General features: G+C 36.0%; 1 protein-coding gene across 7 annotated transcripts in view; it reads right to left on the reverse strand.

The window, feature by feature from the left end:
- Positions 1-19,887, reverse strand: part of Stag2 (STAG2 cohesin complex component) — a 135,550-nt gene that overhangs the window by 61,822 nt on the left and 53,841 nt on the right. For all 7 annotated transcript variants that reach the window (XM_057759094.1, XM_057759096.1, XM_057759097.1 and 4 more), the window contains 3 exons: positions 17,964-18,103; positions 13,189-13,267; positions 6,853-7,017 (listed from right to left, as the gene is read on the reverse strand). In XM_057759094.1, the coding sequence (XP_057615077.1) occupies positions 6,853-7,017; positions 13,189-13,267; positions 17,964-18,007 (288 nt within the window). In that variant the 5' untranslated portion in view covers positions 18,008-18,103. The remainder of the gene's footprint in view (positions 1-6,852; positions 7,018-13,188; positions 13,268-17,963; positions 18,104-19,887) is intronic.

The raw sequence follows: 19,887 nt of genomic DNA on the forward strand, positions 1-19,887 counted from the left end.
ACACAAGAAAGTATTAATAAGTGAAACCTTCTTATATTTCAAAAGTTTCATCAAGAAAGTGAAAGGTAGTCCACAAAAAGGAATAAAATGTTTTTAAGTCACATATCTAACAAGGTATCTGTGCTCAAAATATATAAAGAACTTTCACAATTATGTCATTTTTAAAAAGGCAAAGTGGAAGCTGGAGAGATGGCTCAGAGACTAAGAGTAATTACTGTTCTTCCAGAGGATCTGGGTTTGGTTCCAAGCACTCACAGTTACTCACCTGTAACTCTAGGGGATCCAATACCCTCTTCTAACCTTAGAGGGCAAAACATGCATGCAGACCATAGACACACAGAGACACACAGGGGAAGGGGGAGTAAGAAAGAGAGGAAGGGACATGAAAAGATGTCTAATACAAAGAAAAAGTAAAGAAAAAGAAACCACTTCATGCCTACTAAATGGTTATAATTTTAAAAACTATAGCAACACACATTGGCAAAGCTGTAGAAAGATAAAACACTAAAACACTGCTAGCAAAATATAAAATGGTAGTCATTTTGGAAAATCATTCAGCAACTCCTCAAAAAGTTAAATATAGAGTAATATTATATATGTATTCTATGTTCATAGAAAAATACATATGACACAACAAATTAATACTCAGGCATATATTACTCAAGAGAAATTAAAACATCTGTCTAACCAAATACTTGTACAGCACTGTTCAAAACAAGGAAGTACTGACAAAACAAATGTGTAGGAATGTAGGAATATATAACTAAACACTGGCCAAAAGGAATAGTTATAATACAGGCCAAAACACAGATAAAACTTTTTATAGAGTTACTTTAAATAACAGAAACTACTCATAAAGAGTCATATGTTCTATGATTTCATTTATACAAACTGTCCAGAAGAGGTGACAATACACAAAGTAGATGACCTTACAAAGTTATTGCTAGAGGACATAGACTATAAGGACCAGGAATCCTTCTGCCCTCTGCAAAGGTCCATGTATTAAATGTGAAAGGCTTAGTCCTCAACTTGGATTTACTGGAAGGTGGTAGAAACTTTAACATTTGGGGTCCTAATGGGAACCTGAGGCAGTTGGAGGCATGTCCTCAAAGAAAATTATGCACTACCTTTGTTTTCTGACTGTTGTGAGGTAAACAAGTTTATCCCAGGTGATGGAGGGTCATGTGTCTATGTGTTACTTTCATTGGTTAATAAAGAAACTGCCTTGGCCCTTTGATAGGACAGAAAATTAGGTAGGTGGAGTAGACAAAACAGAATGCTGGGAGAAAGAAGCAGATTCAAGCAGACGCCATGCCTCTCCTTTCTGAGATGGAAGCACGTTAAGATCTTTCCTGGTAAGCCACCACCACATGGTGCTACACAGATTACTAAATATGGGTTAAAGAAAGATGTGAGAGTTAGTCAATAAGAGGCTAGAGCTAATGGGCCAAGCAGTGTTTAAAAGGATACAGTTTCCATGTAATTATTTTGGGTAAAGCTAGCCAGTGGCCGGGAGCCGTCCAGGGCGGTGGAATGCAGCCCGCAGCTCCTATCACTACAGTGATGCAGGTGGGTCATCTGTCAATGTGTTGCTTTCAAGGTTAATAAAGAAACTGCCTTGGTCTTTGATAGGACAGCAGCTTAGGCGGAGTAGGCAGAACAGAATGCTGGGAAGAAGGGAAGTGAGGCAGATGCTATAACTCTCCTCTCCAAGATGGACGCCATTTAAGAAACTTCCTGGTAAGCCACCAACTCGTGGTGCTACACAGATTAATAGAAATGGGTTAATCAAGATGTGAGAGTTAGCCAATAAGAGGCTAGAGCTAATGGGCCAAGAGGTGTTTAAAAGAATACAATTTATGTGTTGTTATTTCGGGTATAAAGCTAGCCGTGCAGAATCTGGGCAGGAACGCAGCCCGCCGCTCCACACAATACCCAGGTTCTCCCCACCAGGATGTGACACACGATTATAGACCCAAAGAGAAGGCCGGGGAGACAAATAACCAAACTGAAAACTCTGAGTTCAAATAAACTTTTCCTCCTCTTATGCTAATCATGTCAGATATTTATTATAGTAATGGGCCTACGCTTAAGTCATTTTCAATACTACAGCTTATATAGGGTAACCAGCACAATTAAGAAAAGTATTGAAACATTTTCCCAAAATGATCAATAAGAAAAGAATGAAGGGCTGGAGAGATGGCTCAGAGGTTAAGAGCACTGACTGCTCTTCCAATTGTCCTGAGTTCAATTCCCAGCAACCACATGGCGGCTCACAACCATCTGTAAGGAGGTCTGGTGCCCTCTTCGGGCCTGCAGGCATACACACAGAATATTGTATACATAATAAATAATTTTAAAAAAAAAAGAAAAGAAAAGAATGAAAAGAATACACCATACACTGTAATAGTTTAACTTGATTAAAAACTGTTCCCCAGTAAAAGGTGAGGGATCTATGCCTTCTTTCCATACAACAGAGTGTAGCAGTTATGTTGAAAATTAGGTCATAGGAAGCCACACAGCTGCACTAGTTTCTTGGAATGCTAGGGGACAAGATACTACTTAAGACTCTAAACTCAGATAATATACTCTAAAAAGCACAAGTCACATAGAAAAGTTATTTATAGGTAAAGCTCTGGCTAATTCCAACTTCTGAGTTATCACAAACTATTTACCATGCCTGAGTAAAGAAGTCTTTAGATGATTAGGACGACTAATTGTGTTAATACCAGGCATTTAATGTGTACCAACAAAAGGCATGGAGCAAAGACAAATTTTTCCAAAATAGCTCTGCATAAATTCTAAAAGCATTTCTGTGGTTGGGTAGCACTATATTACCAAGAATAAGGGTATACTAAACAATATAGTTACAAAAATGTCCAATAAATTTTTAAAAAGAACATCCCAGAATAATTCAAAGTATTATTAATAATACCTGAGATTCAAGAACAACTTACAATAGGAATGCAAGTCTTTCACAATTTAAAAAATGTAAAAAAAAAATGTAAGCTGTTACACTAAAAGTGGTTTAAAAATTCTATGGAGGTGGATGCTTGCTATATACCTCAGGCTCAGTTGGAATTCATTATGTAGCCCAGCTTGGCTCAGAACAAAGGATGCTTCAGACATTTTCCTTCAAGGACTAGGATTACAAGTGTATACCATCACAAATAGGTAAATTTTCTTCTAATCTAATAGTACATAAACATATTTAGTAAAGAACATATTTAGAACTGAGCATAGGGACACAAGCCGACAAATATCAGCATTCACAAGACTAAAGCAAGACAGTCACTACTTCCAGGCCAGTCAAGCTACACATTCTGTCTCAAACAAAAGGGGGAAATCAGAGCCAGATATACATACATTACTATAATCTGATATTGTAAATGTGTTAATGGAATGTCAAGAGTAAGGTAAGAATAAATGTTACATTGGAAAAGTGAAGACAGTACCTAAGAACGCTTTTCAAAATAGTGACATTTAGAGGCTGAAGAGATGAATCAGAGCTTAAGAACACACACTGATCATACAGAGGATTCTGAGTTTAATTCTGAATATCCACTCAGGCAGATCACAACTGCCTGTTGTTCCAGTTCCAAAGGGGCCAATGTCTCTGTACTACCTGGGCACCTGTACTTAAGTGAATACACCCACAAGCAAAAACACATGTATACACATAATTAAAAGTAAGTTTATAAAAGAATGAATTTTTATTCAGTCATCCCTATTTGATTTGGAAGAAAGAAAAAGAACTATTCCAAGCACCTAGAGAAACATAAAGACCTGAGCACTGTGGCTGAAAAATAGAAAGTATGCCATAAGGAAATCTGGGCTGAAACTTTTGAGAAAGGGAAAAACCCAATTTCTAAAAAGAAAGTTTCCTTGATCAAATTTGGCCTCAGGAAAGTAACACAAGAGGAAAACACACATAACTTAGAGGTGGACAAGAGCTTTACGGCAATCCCTGGGGAGATAACTAGAAATGTCCCTTGGGGCAGGCAGAAACAGAGTTTGTTCAGGTTTTTATTTTCACTTTTTAGTTATCTTTCTCATCTTATTGCTGGGGGCCAAACACAGGTCCCTGTGCAAATTAGACTAGCCTAAAAACATCTGATAACCTAAAATAGTCAGAAAAGCCCAAAAGACTAGAGAAAAACAGAAGCATCTACTTTGCAGTGACTCTAAGTTGAAATTTCTGGTAATTTGTATACCTCCTGTCATTGCATATGATGTTGAGACCTTAGCACCAGTGTGATAGTCTTAGGAAAGTTTGGCAAGACTTTATAGGATGCTCTATCTATGAACCAAAAGGCCCTTCAGACATTAAAAATCTTACAGCACCTTGATCCCAGACATTCTAGATTCCATAACTTTGAGAAACCAATTTCTGTTGTTTATATGCTATGTAAACCAGGTCATTTTTCAGCAATGCAAACAAACTAAAATACTGAAATTTACAAAATAAAGGACACCAGACAAAACGACTGGAGTTGTAGCTTGGTCAGCGGCAAAGCATTTTCTTTAGCATGCAGAAAGTCCGGCACTGACCAAAAAGAAAGTAAGTGAGTGAGTGAGTGAGTGAGTGAGTGAGTGAGTATCTGTGTGTGTGTGTGTTTTAGTTAATGTGTTCAACTAAAACTAAAAAGGAGTAACAAAAATAAGAAAGTAATGAAATGGAATACAGTACAGCTGAGAGAAACATAACTCATTTGATAAAACTAATGCAAAGGGAGATCTTTACAGAAATGGGTACTTTTTAAACTAACAGAATAACAAAAGAAAACAGTATCTATGTCATGAATGACAATTTATCCCAACGCAGCAGAAACTCAAATAATAATTTAAAACATTAAACAACAAAACTTCTAAGTATTCAACATAACTACAGAAACATTAAACTGTGGAAGATAAATTAGAATGCTTTGAGTTGATATAAAGGTACAAATGGCTAAGTATTTCTATTTTTCATACAAAACTTTTTTACTAATCTCAACTTATATTTTACATCTTAATTACATAGTCAAATACTTACATAATTATATAAGCAAATTTTGCAAAATAAATTGATTGATAGCATAAAACCCAAATAACTACTTCTCAGAAAACTATCCTTGTGCACCTAATATTGATTAGCATTAATTATATGAAGCTAATTCTCTTTAACATTAAATTAACTTTTATAAAATACATATATTTCAGGTGTGTATGATGTCATATGTCTATATTCCTACCTATTAAGAAGACTCAGATAGCAATATTACTTGAGCTTAAAATTTCAAGAGCATTGTAACAGAAACCCCATCTCAAAAAAACAACAAAAGACAGTATACACTTCTTAAGAATCAGTTAACTAAGTGGCTAGTAATATTAGGTCACTCAACTAAGAATTCCATCTATGGTGGTTCTAATGAAATTGGCCTGATAGGTTTCTGTATTTGAGTGTGTGCCTGAGTGTATGTCTATGACTGATGTGCATATAGTGACAGTAGAGGTCAGAAAAGGTCTTCAGATCCCCTGACAGTGGAGCTACGGGTATTTGTAAATCAACATGTGGGTGTTGTGAATTGAACCAAGGTCCTCTGTGTGGTGGTTTTAATAAGAATGGCTACAATAGGCTCAAAGATTCAAATGTTTGGTCACCAGCGAATGGCACTGTTAGGAGGTGTGGTCTTGTAGGAGGATGGTTTCAAATGTTCAAGTCAGGCTCAGTGTCTCTCTCTTCCTGCTGCCTTTCAGATCCAGATGTGGAACTCTCAGCTAGCAAGCCTGCCTGTGTGCCTCTCCACTCTCCCCTGCCATGTGAATAATGAACTAAACCTCTGAGACTATAAGCAAGCCCAAATTAAATGTTTTCCTTTATAAGAGGTGCTATGATCACCGTGTCTCTTCACAGCAATAAAACATTGACTGAGACACTCTGGAAGAGTAGTAAATGTCCTTAAACACTAGGCATCTCTCCAGCCAGCAAGACTTCATTTGCTAATTGCAGCTATATAAATCCAGGAGAACACAAACCTCCATAGCCAAACCCAATATCATATTTTCTTACCATTTAATTTTTTTGCCTCATGTCATTAAAACTTAGAAAATGTAATAGAAAATGACTCAAGACACAGCTTTGCGTTGAGGTTGTAATTGAATGGTAGAGGACTTGCCTGGTACATACAAGACCTTGAATTCAAACACCCAAACACACACACAAACATATACATACACACACACACAAAGAAACAGAGGCCTAGAGATAGATGTAGTGATTAGAATACGTGCCTTGAATAGGTTTGAGTCTAGGTTTGTGTCCCAGCGACCTCCCCAATGATAGGTATTGTATTATAAATATATTCATAGTTTTATATTTATTAAAACACAATCAGAAAAATAAAGGAAGGGCCAGTGAAACAGTTCAGTGAGTAAAAGTGCTTGCCATGGAAGCCGAAGAAGCTGAGTCTAATCTCTGAAACTCACAGTAGAGAGAGAACCAACTGCTTGCTAAAAGCTCTCCTCTGACTTCCATACCGACAGTCACACAAGCATGCCATACTTAGACACAATAATAACAAGTAAAATTAAAAAGAGGATCAGCAAGATGCCTCAGTGGGTAGAGGCACTTGCTAAAGTTTGCTCTTCCAAGTCCCCATAAAGATGCAAGGAAAAGAGTGAGTTCAGTTCTAAATTCCACATACCCACCATGGAGCACATGCATGCACAGAAATGGCAACACACATGACACAGGATACTTGGAGAAGGATACACCCAAGAAATAATTAAAGAAAAAACAGGGCAGCACTTTATATGTTACTAGAGTTTAAAAATGCACAAATATACTTCAAAGAATATCATAACTGTTACCTGCATAGCACTCTTGCCCATTTTAACAACTTCAAACAACATCATGTTTTCCACTCCATTCTGTTGATGATGACCATTCATTCGGTTTGGACCAGAAGGAGGTTTTCCTCCTCCATTTCCACTTTTACTCTTTTCTGCTGGACCCTTTTTGCCTTTTTTACAAGTCTGCACATACAAAAAACAAAAAAAACAAAAATAAACCAAGCTGATTAACTTATATCACTCTCACTATCCTTGAGAACTGAAAAGAAAAATACCAAGAAAGCTGCTGATTAAGTTTTAACTTGATATATAAAAGATTGTCATTCAAATATAAGAAAGTTACATGACAGTTAAGACCTCTTTGTTTTCCATGAAGCATACATTATTTTTTAATTTTATTTATTTGCCTACTTTATGCCTTTGAGTGGTTTTTGTGCATGTTTGCATGTATACCATGTTTGAGCCTGGAGCCTATGAAGATCAGAAGAGAACTTCAGATCCTCTGAGACTGGAGTTAGTTATGTGCCACCATGCGGGTGCTGGGAGTTGAACCAGGGTCTTTGTAAGAGTTATTACTGCTGAGTCAACTCTCCAGCCCAGAAGCTCATATTATCTTACAGCAGATCATAGTCTTTGATAACAAACTGTAGGTTGAAATTTCTACTCCTATTAGGCTGAGTGATTTTGGACAAGTTACTTATCTACACATAACTCCACATCTGACGGCGGTAGCACATGTTTAGAATTCCAGCAGTCAAGGGACTGAAACAGGAAGACTGAAACAAATTCAAGGTCAACCTGGGCTATGTGAGGCCTTGCTGTGAAAGAGGAGAAAGAAAAGAAGGAGAATGAGGGGAGAAGAGGAATAAGAAAGAGAAATAAAAGGAAAAGAAAAACATTTTCTAGTTTGTAAGGCAGAACATAAAAACTATGGCTACCGCACAGGGTTGCTGAGATGATGAAAACAGAAAATATTTATTACAAATATACTCAGCACATAATAAAGTAAAACAATAATTGCTATTATTATCACTTCTGTTCGAGAAGAACTTCAGTAAATGTTACTTAGATCTAAATCAATAATTAAATCTACTAAATTTGATTTAATTTTGAAAAACAATGCCATATCACAGCATTAAAAGTACTCAAAATATCGACAAAGTTTGAAAAAAACACCACAGAAATAAAAAACATCTCTTCAAGTTTTATCTTAGTCTATCATTCTGTATTAGGGTACAGAAGAGAGTAGGTAGCTAGAACAACCTCCTGTAAAGTAATTCAGACTTAGTTCAACAACCTAACATAATACCTGCTGCCAGCTTTATAATTCACTGCAATATTCTTTTAATTTTCAACTTTATTTTACGTACAAGTATTTTTCTTACACATATGGATGTGTGCCCACAGAGGCCAGAAGAGGTTACTGATCTCCTCAAACTATTACAGGCAGTGGTGAGCCACGATGTAGGTTCCAAGAATCAAACACGGGTACTCTCCAAGAACAGCCAATGCTGTTAACCCACAGAGTCATCTCTACAATCTCATCATTACAATCTCAAACAAGTATTTATAGAGTGTAAATAAAGCTATGAAATTCATTTTTGACCTGAGTCAACCCTCAAACACCATGAGAATTCAATTAATGATCACTGCATAAAAATGAAGTTCACTTATAAGAAAGCTGTCAGTACTGGAAGTAAGAGTTTCCTGAATCAGACAATGGTTCCCTATATAGAGCCACAGAAATGGCTCATAAGGTAAAATACTTGTTGCCAAGCCTGATGACCTGAGTTCAATCCCCAGGATTCAAAGAGCAGGAATGAACAACTCCCATGAGTTGTCTTCTGACTTCTACACATACGTATGTCATACATATACACATATATACATATACGTAATTATGTGCATGAAAAAAGGTAAAGGCTCATTGCATAACTTATGCAAAATACTCCCACAACTTTTACACCTTGTTTAAGAAAAAGAGCCATCCCTACTACATTGTCTTTTTATTGACTGAAAATTTCATAATATAGGTTTTGTTCAAATTCCCTCTAACCCCCTACCCTTTAGTGCTCCCTCTATTCCTCCAACCACTTTTCCTTCCTAATTACATCTGTTCTCTATTTTTCTTAACCCCTGGAGTCAACTTAGTGCTGCCAGTAGTATATGGCTACAGGAAAATATACTTGAACATGGATAGTCTTTCAGGAGCTGAATCCCTATAGAAATCTGATTCTCCCTTTCCCAGTAGCCATCAACTGCCAATAGCTCCTCAGATAAGATTGGAACATCATAGCCCCCTTCTCCATCCATACTGGTTTGATCTTGCTCAGGTTTTTTGCATGCTACCAGGGGATAAAAGTAATCAACAATTTTACCCTAACTCATTTTTTTAAGTATATGAGCATTTTGTCTGTACGTATGTCTGTGCACCATGTGTATGCATGGTACCTAGGGAGACCCAAAGAGAGTGTCAGAACCCCTGCACCTAAATCACTATGCAGATACTAGGGAATCAAACCTTGGTCCTTTGTAGGAGCAGCAAGCAAAGAGTTCTTAACCACTGACCATCTTTCCAGTCTCTCTAATTCACTTTTAAAGTGTCATTGCCAAAAATCAAATCTTTCAAGGAAATATTTTCAGACCCTTGCATTTCATGACTTCAGGATTCCTTTTAGAGATATACATTCCTGTGATGATGGAGGAGGGTCATCTGTCTATGTGTTACTCTCATTGGTTAATAAAGAAACTGCCATGGCTTTTTGATAGGGCAGGATTTAGACAGGTAGAGTAGACAGAACAGAATGCTGGGAGAAAGAAAGCTGGGCAGACGCCATGAGGCCAGCTACCAGGTCAGACATGCTGAATCTTTCCCTGTAAGCTACCACCTCGTGGTGCTACACAGATTACTAAATATGGGTTAAAGCAAGATGTGAGAATTAGCCAATAAGAGGCTGAAACTAATGGCCAGGCAGTGTTTAAAAGAATACAATTTGTGTGTTGTTATTTCCGGGGGCTAAGCTAGCTGTGTGGGAGCCGGTCGGGACTAAAAGCAGGCCTGCCAGCAGCTCAGCACTACACTGTGATCTAGAGAGCAAGTGTCTGTCAACCTTCTATAAAGTTACAGTAACTATCTTTGGCTTTGTGAGTGACTGCTCTACTTTGTTTCTATTTCTGTGATAAAATACTTAGGAGAGGAAGGTTTTACTTGGCTTACAATTCCAGGTCAAAGTTCATCATTTCAGGGACATCAGGACAGAAACTCAAGTAGTCACACCACACAGTTAAGAACAAATAAAATTAACAATCCTTGCTTTGTCTCAGCTGGCTTTCTCTTTACTCACTTAGGTTACAGTAGTGCCCACAATAGCCCAGGTTTCCCTACATCATTTAACAATCAAGAAAATTCCACCAGACATGCCATAGGCCAACTTATCTAATTCATTATACACTCTTTCCTCAAGTAATTTTAAAAAGTATCAAGTTGACAGTTAAATCTAACCAACATAGTCACATACTATATATTCTTTATTTTTATAAGATATTAAAAATAAAAGCAATATTCTTATGTGATGGACAGTCTAAAATCAAGCCATTTCTGTAATTTTCTGATTGAGAGTCCAACCTATAGATTTATTTTCAAAGACACTCTGTGTATGTTTGCATATTACTTTACAGATTCCTTTCTGGTTTTGGTTTGTTGTGCTTTTCTTTTTGGTGTTTTGTGGTAATGGGGATGCATTCAGGGACTCATCCATGCAAGGCAAGCAATTATTAGTGAGGTACATTTCTAGTCCTTTTGATTATTATTTTGAGACAGAATTTTGCTAAGTCATTTTTTAGGCTGGCTTGAAGTAAACAAACAGCCCATCCTGGAATGAAAATGCAATCTATCTGCTTTAGCCTCCTAAGTAACTGAGATTAGAGGCATATGTTACCACACCTAGCAAAAACCACACTATGCTTAATAATTATTTCAATACATAACTTTCATAATATTTTGAGATGTTACCTGTTAGTTAATTTTGCTAAAGGAATCAATCTTTGTGAGCCTAAATCATTAATTCATAATTGTAAAATGAAATGCTTTTGTACAAAGTAAAAGAATTTCAGATAAGGCTAAAAAACTACGAGTATATTAAAATGTTTTTTTTAAAGTTAACAATAACAGAGAGCCATAATTTTAAATTGTGTATCATGTGTGTTTAATATAGTTGGTCAGTATGAAAAGTTAGTACAATTAAAATACTTCAATCCATCTGCTGTGCTTGAGGAAAATGTGGTAAAATAAGGGAAATGCAGAAAAAGTACAGATTGGTATAGTTACATACACTTGTAATCTCAACACTTGAAAAGGCAGATCAGAGGCCAGCCTTGGCTGCAAAGCAAGTTCAAGGTACATGACACTAAGACTCTGTCTCCAAGAAAGATGGGACATGGGCAGAAGAGGAGGAAGAAGAAAAAATAAAAGACATTTGGTGGTAGAATCATAGTAAAAAAAATGGATTCAGATCATTTAACCATTGACTGTCTCTAGATATCAATTTCTATCTATAAAATATGCAAGTTTTATAATCAAGACTTTCTTTTTAAATTGTAGGCAGATCTGTGATTGGGTAAGTAACATGGGTGAAGAGAAGGTGCCTGCTGAGGCTAGAGGGACCAGATTCCCCTGAGGCAGATTTACAGGCAGCTATGTGTCACATGATATTGATTCTGGGAATCAAACTGATGTCCTTCAGAAAAGAAATACACAGTTGTAAAAGCTGAACCACCTCTCCAGGCTCAGGTTTTGTAATTTGATTTGATATTAAATTAGGTATAATTATACTCATGTATACATATATACTAATTGTTACCACAGCACATAAAACATAAACAGAGTTTGGGGTACACTTTAAAAGTAGTTTGCATGGTATGGTTCCATTTAAATCAAATTCCATATGGAATACATACACACACACACACACACACACACCTGGCTAGTTTTATGTCATCAGCTTTACAGAAGCTAGAGTCATTTGAGAGAAGGGAACACAACTGAGAAAATGCCCCAACCAGACTGGGCTATGAGCAAGCCTGTAGTTCATTTTCTTGATTGATGTAGGATGACCCAGCTCATAATGGTCAGTGCCACTTCTGGGCTGGTAGGCCTGGGTGCTATAAGAAAGCAGCCCGAGCAAGCCACTACCCCATGGCCTATGCACAAACTCCATCATCCAGACTCCTGTTATATCTGAGTTCCTGCCCTGACCTTCCCCAATGATGGAGTATAATGTAGAACTGTAAGCTGAAATAGAAAGCTTCCTCCCCAAGCTGCTTTTGGATATAGTGTTCTTTCACAGAAGTCAAAACCCAAAACATACACATTCAAGTTCTTTAAATGTCTGAATTATAAATAAACTCTGGATCCCAGGATTATGAGGAAAGTTCACTGGACAGTTCTATACAACTTAAGACTTTTTCAAAATATGTCAGTAGAAAAATCATGATCTAAGGCTGGAGAGATGGTTCAGTGGTTAAGAGCACTGACTGCTCTTCTAAAGGACTCAGGTTCAATTCCCAGTACCTACATTGCAGCTCACAACTGTCTGTAACTCTAAGATCTGGCACCCACACACAGACTTACATGTAAGCAAAACACCAATGCAAATGAAATACAAGTAAATAAATTATGTAAAAATCACAATTTACATGGTAGTACACATGTATAATCTCATCACTTAGGGAGAAGATTAAGTCAGAAATATCATAAATTCATTCCAGCCTGGGCATGCCTAAGCTATACAGTGAAACTAAGTAATAAAAAACAAAAAAAAAATCCAGCAAAATAATTTAACAACTTACTAAGCTATTGACAGCTATCTGGCTACTTAGTCATACTCTAAATTTGTGTTCTACTGACTAAAAATTCAACTTTGCTAGTTTTCATCTTTGACATTTACAAAGGATAAAGTGATTTTCACTAGTAAAATAGACATAATGGGTATATGTTACATGTTATATATTCAGGTTATATTACATCAGTACGGTGTATCAGAATCAATTTACAGACAAATCAAACCAGTTGGGATAACACATTTTTCTTAGCATATTGTACTTTATAAAATGACCTACTAGAAACAAAATTACAGCATTAATTTCAATGATAATATACTATTTAGATACTTAAAAGCTATTTGGGCTGAAAACATAAAGAACCATGTACACTCAGAAGGTCTGCAATACAATTGAGACCTGAAAACAAGTCATATTTGAAGGAAAAAAATTCTCTTTCAGTGAAGTGCACACATGCATGCACACACAAACATACACACACACCCCTTAAAAAATAGTCACATAAATGATACATACTTTGCCTTTGCCTTGCTTCTGATTTTTTCCTTCAATGTCCTCAAAATCTGTGTCAGAAGAAAAATGTGTTTCTGACTCCCTATGACAAAAAGATAAACAAATGTTTTAAACCTTTCTTACAAAAGTAGGTGATGTTTCCAATTTTTTAATGTCTATAAAAGAAAGGCATAGTAATTATAACAAATCAGCAAGTCACAAATAAAACAGAGTTATAGATGTGGAAAATGGGATGAAGGAGTAGGAAGAAGATAAAAGAGGATGTAGGACCGGGTGGTGGTTGTGGTACATACTTTTAATCCCTGCACTTAGAAGGCAGAGACAGGCAGATCTCTGTGAGTTCAAGGCCAGCCTGGTGTACAGAGTGAGCTCCAGGGCAGTCAGGAGTATACAGAGAAACCCTGTCTCAGAAAACTAAAATCAAAACCAAACAAAACAAACAAAAACAAAATAAACTATTTTGCCATTCAATATTAAATCATTAGAGAATCTTAGCAATATCTACAGATCCTCTGACTTCTACTTCATTCAAAAGATTTATACATAATATAAATACAAAAATATACTATATAAGCATATATCACTACAAAATGTAATTCTGAGTGAATAAAAAGAGAGATCTCATAAAAACTCATATAAAATAAATTGAAACATAATAGAGAACTATGCCAAATGCTCAAAAACCTTAATGAAGTAAACAGGCAGTAAACTAATAAGGATAATCCATTCTAATACTAAAGAGCAGTGATCTTGCAGAAATATTCTCAGTCTTCTCATCTATAACACGATATACAATATACACAGGAAGAAAAAAATCTTTCAAGTCCCTTCAACTTCCAACAGATAAAACTACAGTCCTAAAAAAACTGGCCCTTGTTTTTAGTGGGAATAGGAATAACTTTGCATAACCTGAATTTTCTCAATACTCACAAAAAAACTGATTTAAATAAAAATTTAAGTAGCATGCATGGTTTTTTATATCGTGTGTGTGTGTGTGTGTGTGTGTGTAAGAGGGAAAGAGAGAGAGATCATGTACAAACTAACCCTACCCAATTTAGACAGTTAAAGCAAGATATATATGGTATTTACATAACCACTGGGTTTCACAATAAAGCCACCATGAAAGATAACGGTATAGCCATTGAAAATGAGTCAGTTCTGCTTCAAATAAATGGAACCAAAGGGAAAGACTATCTTTATAAAGGCAATCCTTTCTATCTAGATTTCTTCTTTTTCTGTTTTTATTCCTGTAATATTACCAGCTGTCCAGACACTGTTGAGGTAGGAATACTTCATAAATCTAAAGTAATGGTTAACATACTACAAAGAAAAATTACTATTTATAGTACTTACCTAAAAAGTAATTAAAACAATATACTGAAGATAGTGTGAATCCTAACTGTGCCCTATCATGTTGATGTAATAAATACCAGTTCTGAGTACTAATTACTATTCAATTAACTACTATAACCTTAACCATGAAATTTAAAAGATGATTGTTTCTGGACAGTGATGGCGCACGCCTTTAATCCCAGCACTCTGGAGGCAGAGAAACACCATCTCAAAAAACAAAACAAAACAAAAACTTAAAAATATGGCTGTCACTGATATTCTTCTATAAATAAATATAGTATGGCAAAGTAATTAAAAACTTTTTAAATATTTTCATACATAAATTATATTCTTTCCTTCCCAGGTACTTGGGAAGCACTAACTCTAAGCTCAGTAACTGCTAAAAATCTGAACAGTAGCCTTCCCAATACTCTAATGGCCACAGAAGAGCCAAAGGCTCATGAACATTCTTATTCCTCCCAACAACCTAAACCACAAGAATAAGTCACTAGGAATAAAAATTGAATCATCAAAATGGGAACTTAACCCCCACACTGAAAAAAATAAATTCTCCCCAATTCTGTCTAAATTACACTGTTTCATAGGTGAAATGACATATTTATTAATATGTTGACAAAAATACTGAGATAACCCTTCTATGGTTGGTTACAGGACTCATCTACTAATAACAGGACTGAATGAATCTTCTTTTCTCACTGTCCCTTACATCTCATATCCCCAAGCAAATGCTGTTTATTCTACTCTAATCCTAATTATCCATTATCCTATTGCAGATCCATATTAAAGTATTCTACATTAATACTCTAATCTATAGTATAAACTTTTTAATGATCTTGAATCTTGATGTACATAAGAAATTATATACTTTTTTCTTAACTTTAAAATAAGAGCTCATAAAAGAAGGCATACCTGTCTTAATTTCTTACACTGTCCTATACATCCTTATGAAAAGAATTTGCTATTTGAGGGATGGTTTTACTTTGGTAAGCAGGCCCTCATTGTGAAGCCCAGTCTGATCTCAAACTCTCAATCTTCCTGACTCCACTTCACAAGTGCCGGGATCACAGGCATGTATGCAGCACTAAACGTGGCCCACTAACTCCTTTTTAAAAAAGAAAAAAAAATCAAGACTTGGAGAAAGTCTGACTAAAGATATTTTTCCATAGAAACCTTAAAGTATAGCAACAATATACTGTGATTAAAATATCACAGATTGGGCTAAAGATGTGACTCAGCATGATGCTTGGCTAGCATGCCCTAGGTTTATTGAGTAGAAATGCATGGTAGTATATGCCTGCAACCCAAAAACTTGAGAAGGCAGGGGTTACATGAGTTCAAGATCATCTTAGGCTACTACATAGGATATATGTAGCCTAACTTTTGGAGACTATATAACTCAATAGCAAATACTAGTATGCATAAGGTTCTGTGTTAATCCAAGAACATCAAGAAAAAGCCATACTATTAGCAAAACCCCAATACTCATAATTTCCACCAAACAAAAATTATTAAGAATATGAAAAGCTACACATTAACAAATGTAGAAACTGGCTCCTATGTAAAATAGTATCTATATAGTCAAAAGTTTTATCCAAACTTTTCTACTAAATCAAGTTTCATAATCTAACAGGATCTAACAAGAAATTGTGTGTATGTTAAAATAAAGCTAAGCAGATCTACAGGCAATTTAAAGGCTTATTTTTATTCAGACACCTCAAGGAACCATTACTTTATATAAAAACAGATACCCAGGCATAGTGTAGTGTGTACCTTTAATCCCAACACTTGCAAGGCAGAGGTGGATGGATCTTCCTTGATCTCTCGATCTCTCTCTCTCTCTCCCTCCCCTGTTGGTTATAGGCCAACCACAGCTACAAAGTGAGACCCTTTCACAAAAATTCACCCACATCTACATGTGTACATATAATATGACTCTTACAGAGACAGGAGGAAGGGTCACTGTATAACCCAGAGAGACCTAGATCTCATTATATAGCTCAGGCTATCCTTGAACTTGATATCCAGGCATGGTAGCATACATTTTACTCCCAGTAAAAAGGAAATACTGCAAGAGCTACTATTTCCCACCAAAAAAAGAAACTAAGAAAAAAAGGGACAATTACAATAAAAGCAAACTAAAGGGTATAGGTAGTGGTTCTTAGATGTTTATTTTATAGGTATTAGTGCTCTATGTGCATGTATGTATACCTGTGCACCATGTGCATGCCTAGTGCCCAGTGGTGTCCCTGGAACCAGAGTGATACACAAGAAGACAATGTGAGTACTGGGAAATGAACCTGGTAGCTCTGCACGCAACAAGTTCTCTTACCTACTAGCTATCTCTTCAGCCTCAAGAGTATAGGTAACTTTAAAGACAGGATAGGGAAATGGGTGAGTTATTAAGCATTCATACATTTTTAGACCAATATGTATATAACTTGTTTCTGAAACAAATGATTGAGATGTCTTACCCTCATTTAATTTAAAAACAAATCTTGATATGACAACCTAAATACTTATGTATGGAATAATTCCTTATTAACAAAAAGATTTGACACTTTAATAATCTTGATATTCTCCCTCAAAGCAACTAGTACTATGTGGTGGTTTGAAAGAGAATAGCCCCCATAGGCTCATATGCTTGGTACCCAGTTATTACTGACAATATTTCAGAAGGTTTAAGAAATGTAGCCTAATTAAAGAAGATGTGTCATTTGAGAAGTGGGCTTTGAAGTTCCAAAAGCCCACAAAAGGAGAAGTCTCTCCTCTCTCTGCCTGCTGCCTACAGATCAGAATGTAAAGTTCTCAGCTACTGCTACAGTGCCATGCCAGTCTGCTTCGCACCATGATGATCATGGACCAACCCTCTAAAACTGCTAAGCAAGCCCCAATTAAATGCTTTCTTTCTAAGAATCATGGGTGTCTCTTTCATAACCGTCATGGTGTTCTCCACAGCCACTAAGGCACACTACAATACCAACAATGGACTCAGAACTTCCCATCAAAAAATTATAGTAGAGGCTGGAGAGATTTCTCAGTAGTTAAAAGCATGCAGTGCTCGTGCAGTGTTCGCTTCCCAGTAACTCCAGCTCCAGGGAATCTGACGCTGTCTTCTGGCTTTGACAGGCAACTGCATATACATACACATACCCACATATAGACACATGCACATACACATAACTGAAAATAAAATAAATATTTGCAAAGTGATAGTATAATGCACCATATGTAAATTTTAAAAATAGATCCAAAATATTACAGAAGTCCTAAAAAAAATTCAATGACTACCAATTAAAATAAACTTTGAAAACATACACGCTAACTTATACATTAAGATCAAGGAGAAGTAATTTAATCAAAATTATCATTTCAATTTTGTGAGAAAAGACAAATCCTTAAATATTACAACAATACAAAGTACTTACTGTAGTAGATTAAAATCAGTTGGTATTTCTGGAGCTGCTATCATTTCTTTATCATCTTCTGGAACACCCCAATGTCAGAAATATATTCATATATTTATGTGAGTTAAATGACAGTGTGCTTCTTCTCAGAAAGACGGTTCCTTTAAAGAGGAGAAAATATTCATTATAAATACACCACAAACATCAAGAAATATTTACTCAAAAGCTAAATTCCCCAATGTCTCTTAATGTGTTTTAGTAAATAAGTATTTTGTTCTCTTCCATTTGGCTAGATGTTAAGAACTCTTACAGAGCTACAGTAATAACACAACAAAGATGATTGTACCATACAGTTTTGTTTAAAATATCTCATGACTCCTAGCCTTGTGATTGTTCTCTGTGTGTGCCTCTCTCTTCATCCATTAATCTATCCATGTATATACAAACTTGTTTGTGTATTCTCATGTGTATATATACATACAAATTGAAGCACACGTAAACATCATGCATATACAAATAAATACATATTAAAAAGGAATAGAATATTGCTCTTACTAAAGTCAAAGTCCCTAAAAAAAAGTTTAAATCGTAATATAATATGCCTAAATCGTTTTATCTTTTTACTGATGGTATTCAGACATGGCTAAAGGAGCGTTTAAAAACATATTAAGATATAATTTGAAAAGAATAAGTTTTTCTACCCTTGATACAGCAAAAGGTTTGGTTTACTAATAAACAGCTGTTGTGTTAATACCATGTTCTGTTGAAAAGAATAAAAAATGTAAAAATGATTTTGATCTGTTCCCCTCTTGATGCCTACACAAACAGTGTGAATAACATTGGTCAGCATGCTTGAGTGTGATTCCCAACACAACAAATAAAAACAAAAGTCACAGAAACACAAGAATGCTACTTGTTGCCAAGCAGTGGTGGCTCACACCTCTAATTACAGCACTTGGGAGGCAGAAGCAGGTGGATATTTGTGAGTTTGAGACCAGTCTGGTCTTCAGAGTGAGTTCCAGGACAATCAGGGTTACACAGAGAAACCATCTCAAAAACACCAAAAGAGAACAAAAAAAAGAGAGAGTGAATGCTACTTGTAGTGGCATACACCTATAACCCCAGCAGTCATGAGTTTGGGGCCAGCCTAGTCTACATAGCAAGAATGTATCTCAAACAAAAAGGATGACACTTTATACCAAATTAAGTATAAATCTGAGCATGAGAAAGGAATTGCTTTCTAACTTTGAAGGCCACAGGTACACCTCCTAAACAAAAAAATGATCTGCTATTGAATGACTAGTATATAACAGAGAGGGAGGGGGCCAACAGGCTAAAAGCTAATGTTGAATGTCTTACCATAAAAAAATATAAAATATTTCTTATTTATTATACGACTATGTGTCACATGTGGAGGTCAGCGGACTTTGTCGTGCTGACTCCTTCCATATTTATGTAGGTTCCAGAGATAAAATCCAGGTTGTCAGATTTGAGTAGCAATGTTTATATCTGCTGAACTATCTAACCGAGTGGTTTTTTTTGTTTGTTTGTTTTTTTTGAGACAGTACCTCACATATCCTATACTAGCTTTGAGTACAACCTTGAACTCTTGATCCTCCTGACTCATTTCCCCAGTACTAAGATTACAGATACACCAGAACACTTGACCTTTTATAGGTTTCAATCTTATGTTTCAGTTCTGATTTTGTCTTTAAAAGAGAACCTAAATATTTGGTGGTCCCCTAAAAGCGCATGAAGGCCTGTGAGATGAAGTAGGTGAAAGCACCTCCCACCAAACCTGATGATCTGAATTCAATTCCTGGGACACACATGAAAAAAAAAAAAAAAACTGACTACCTCAAACTGCCCAATGACCTCCATATATGCACCAAGACATGTATACCCACACCAAGACTCACGTATTCCTACACACACATATAGGTAA

This window comes from Chionomys nivalis, chromosome X, assembly GCF_950005125.1.
Source record: "Chionomys nivalis chromosome X, mChiNiv1.1, whole genome shotgun sequence".
Classification (NCBI taxonomy): domain Eukaryota; kingdom Metazoa; phylum Chordata; class Mammalia; order Rodentia; family Cricetidae; genus Chionomys; species Chionomys nivalis.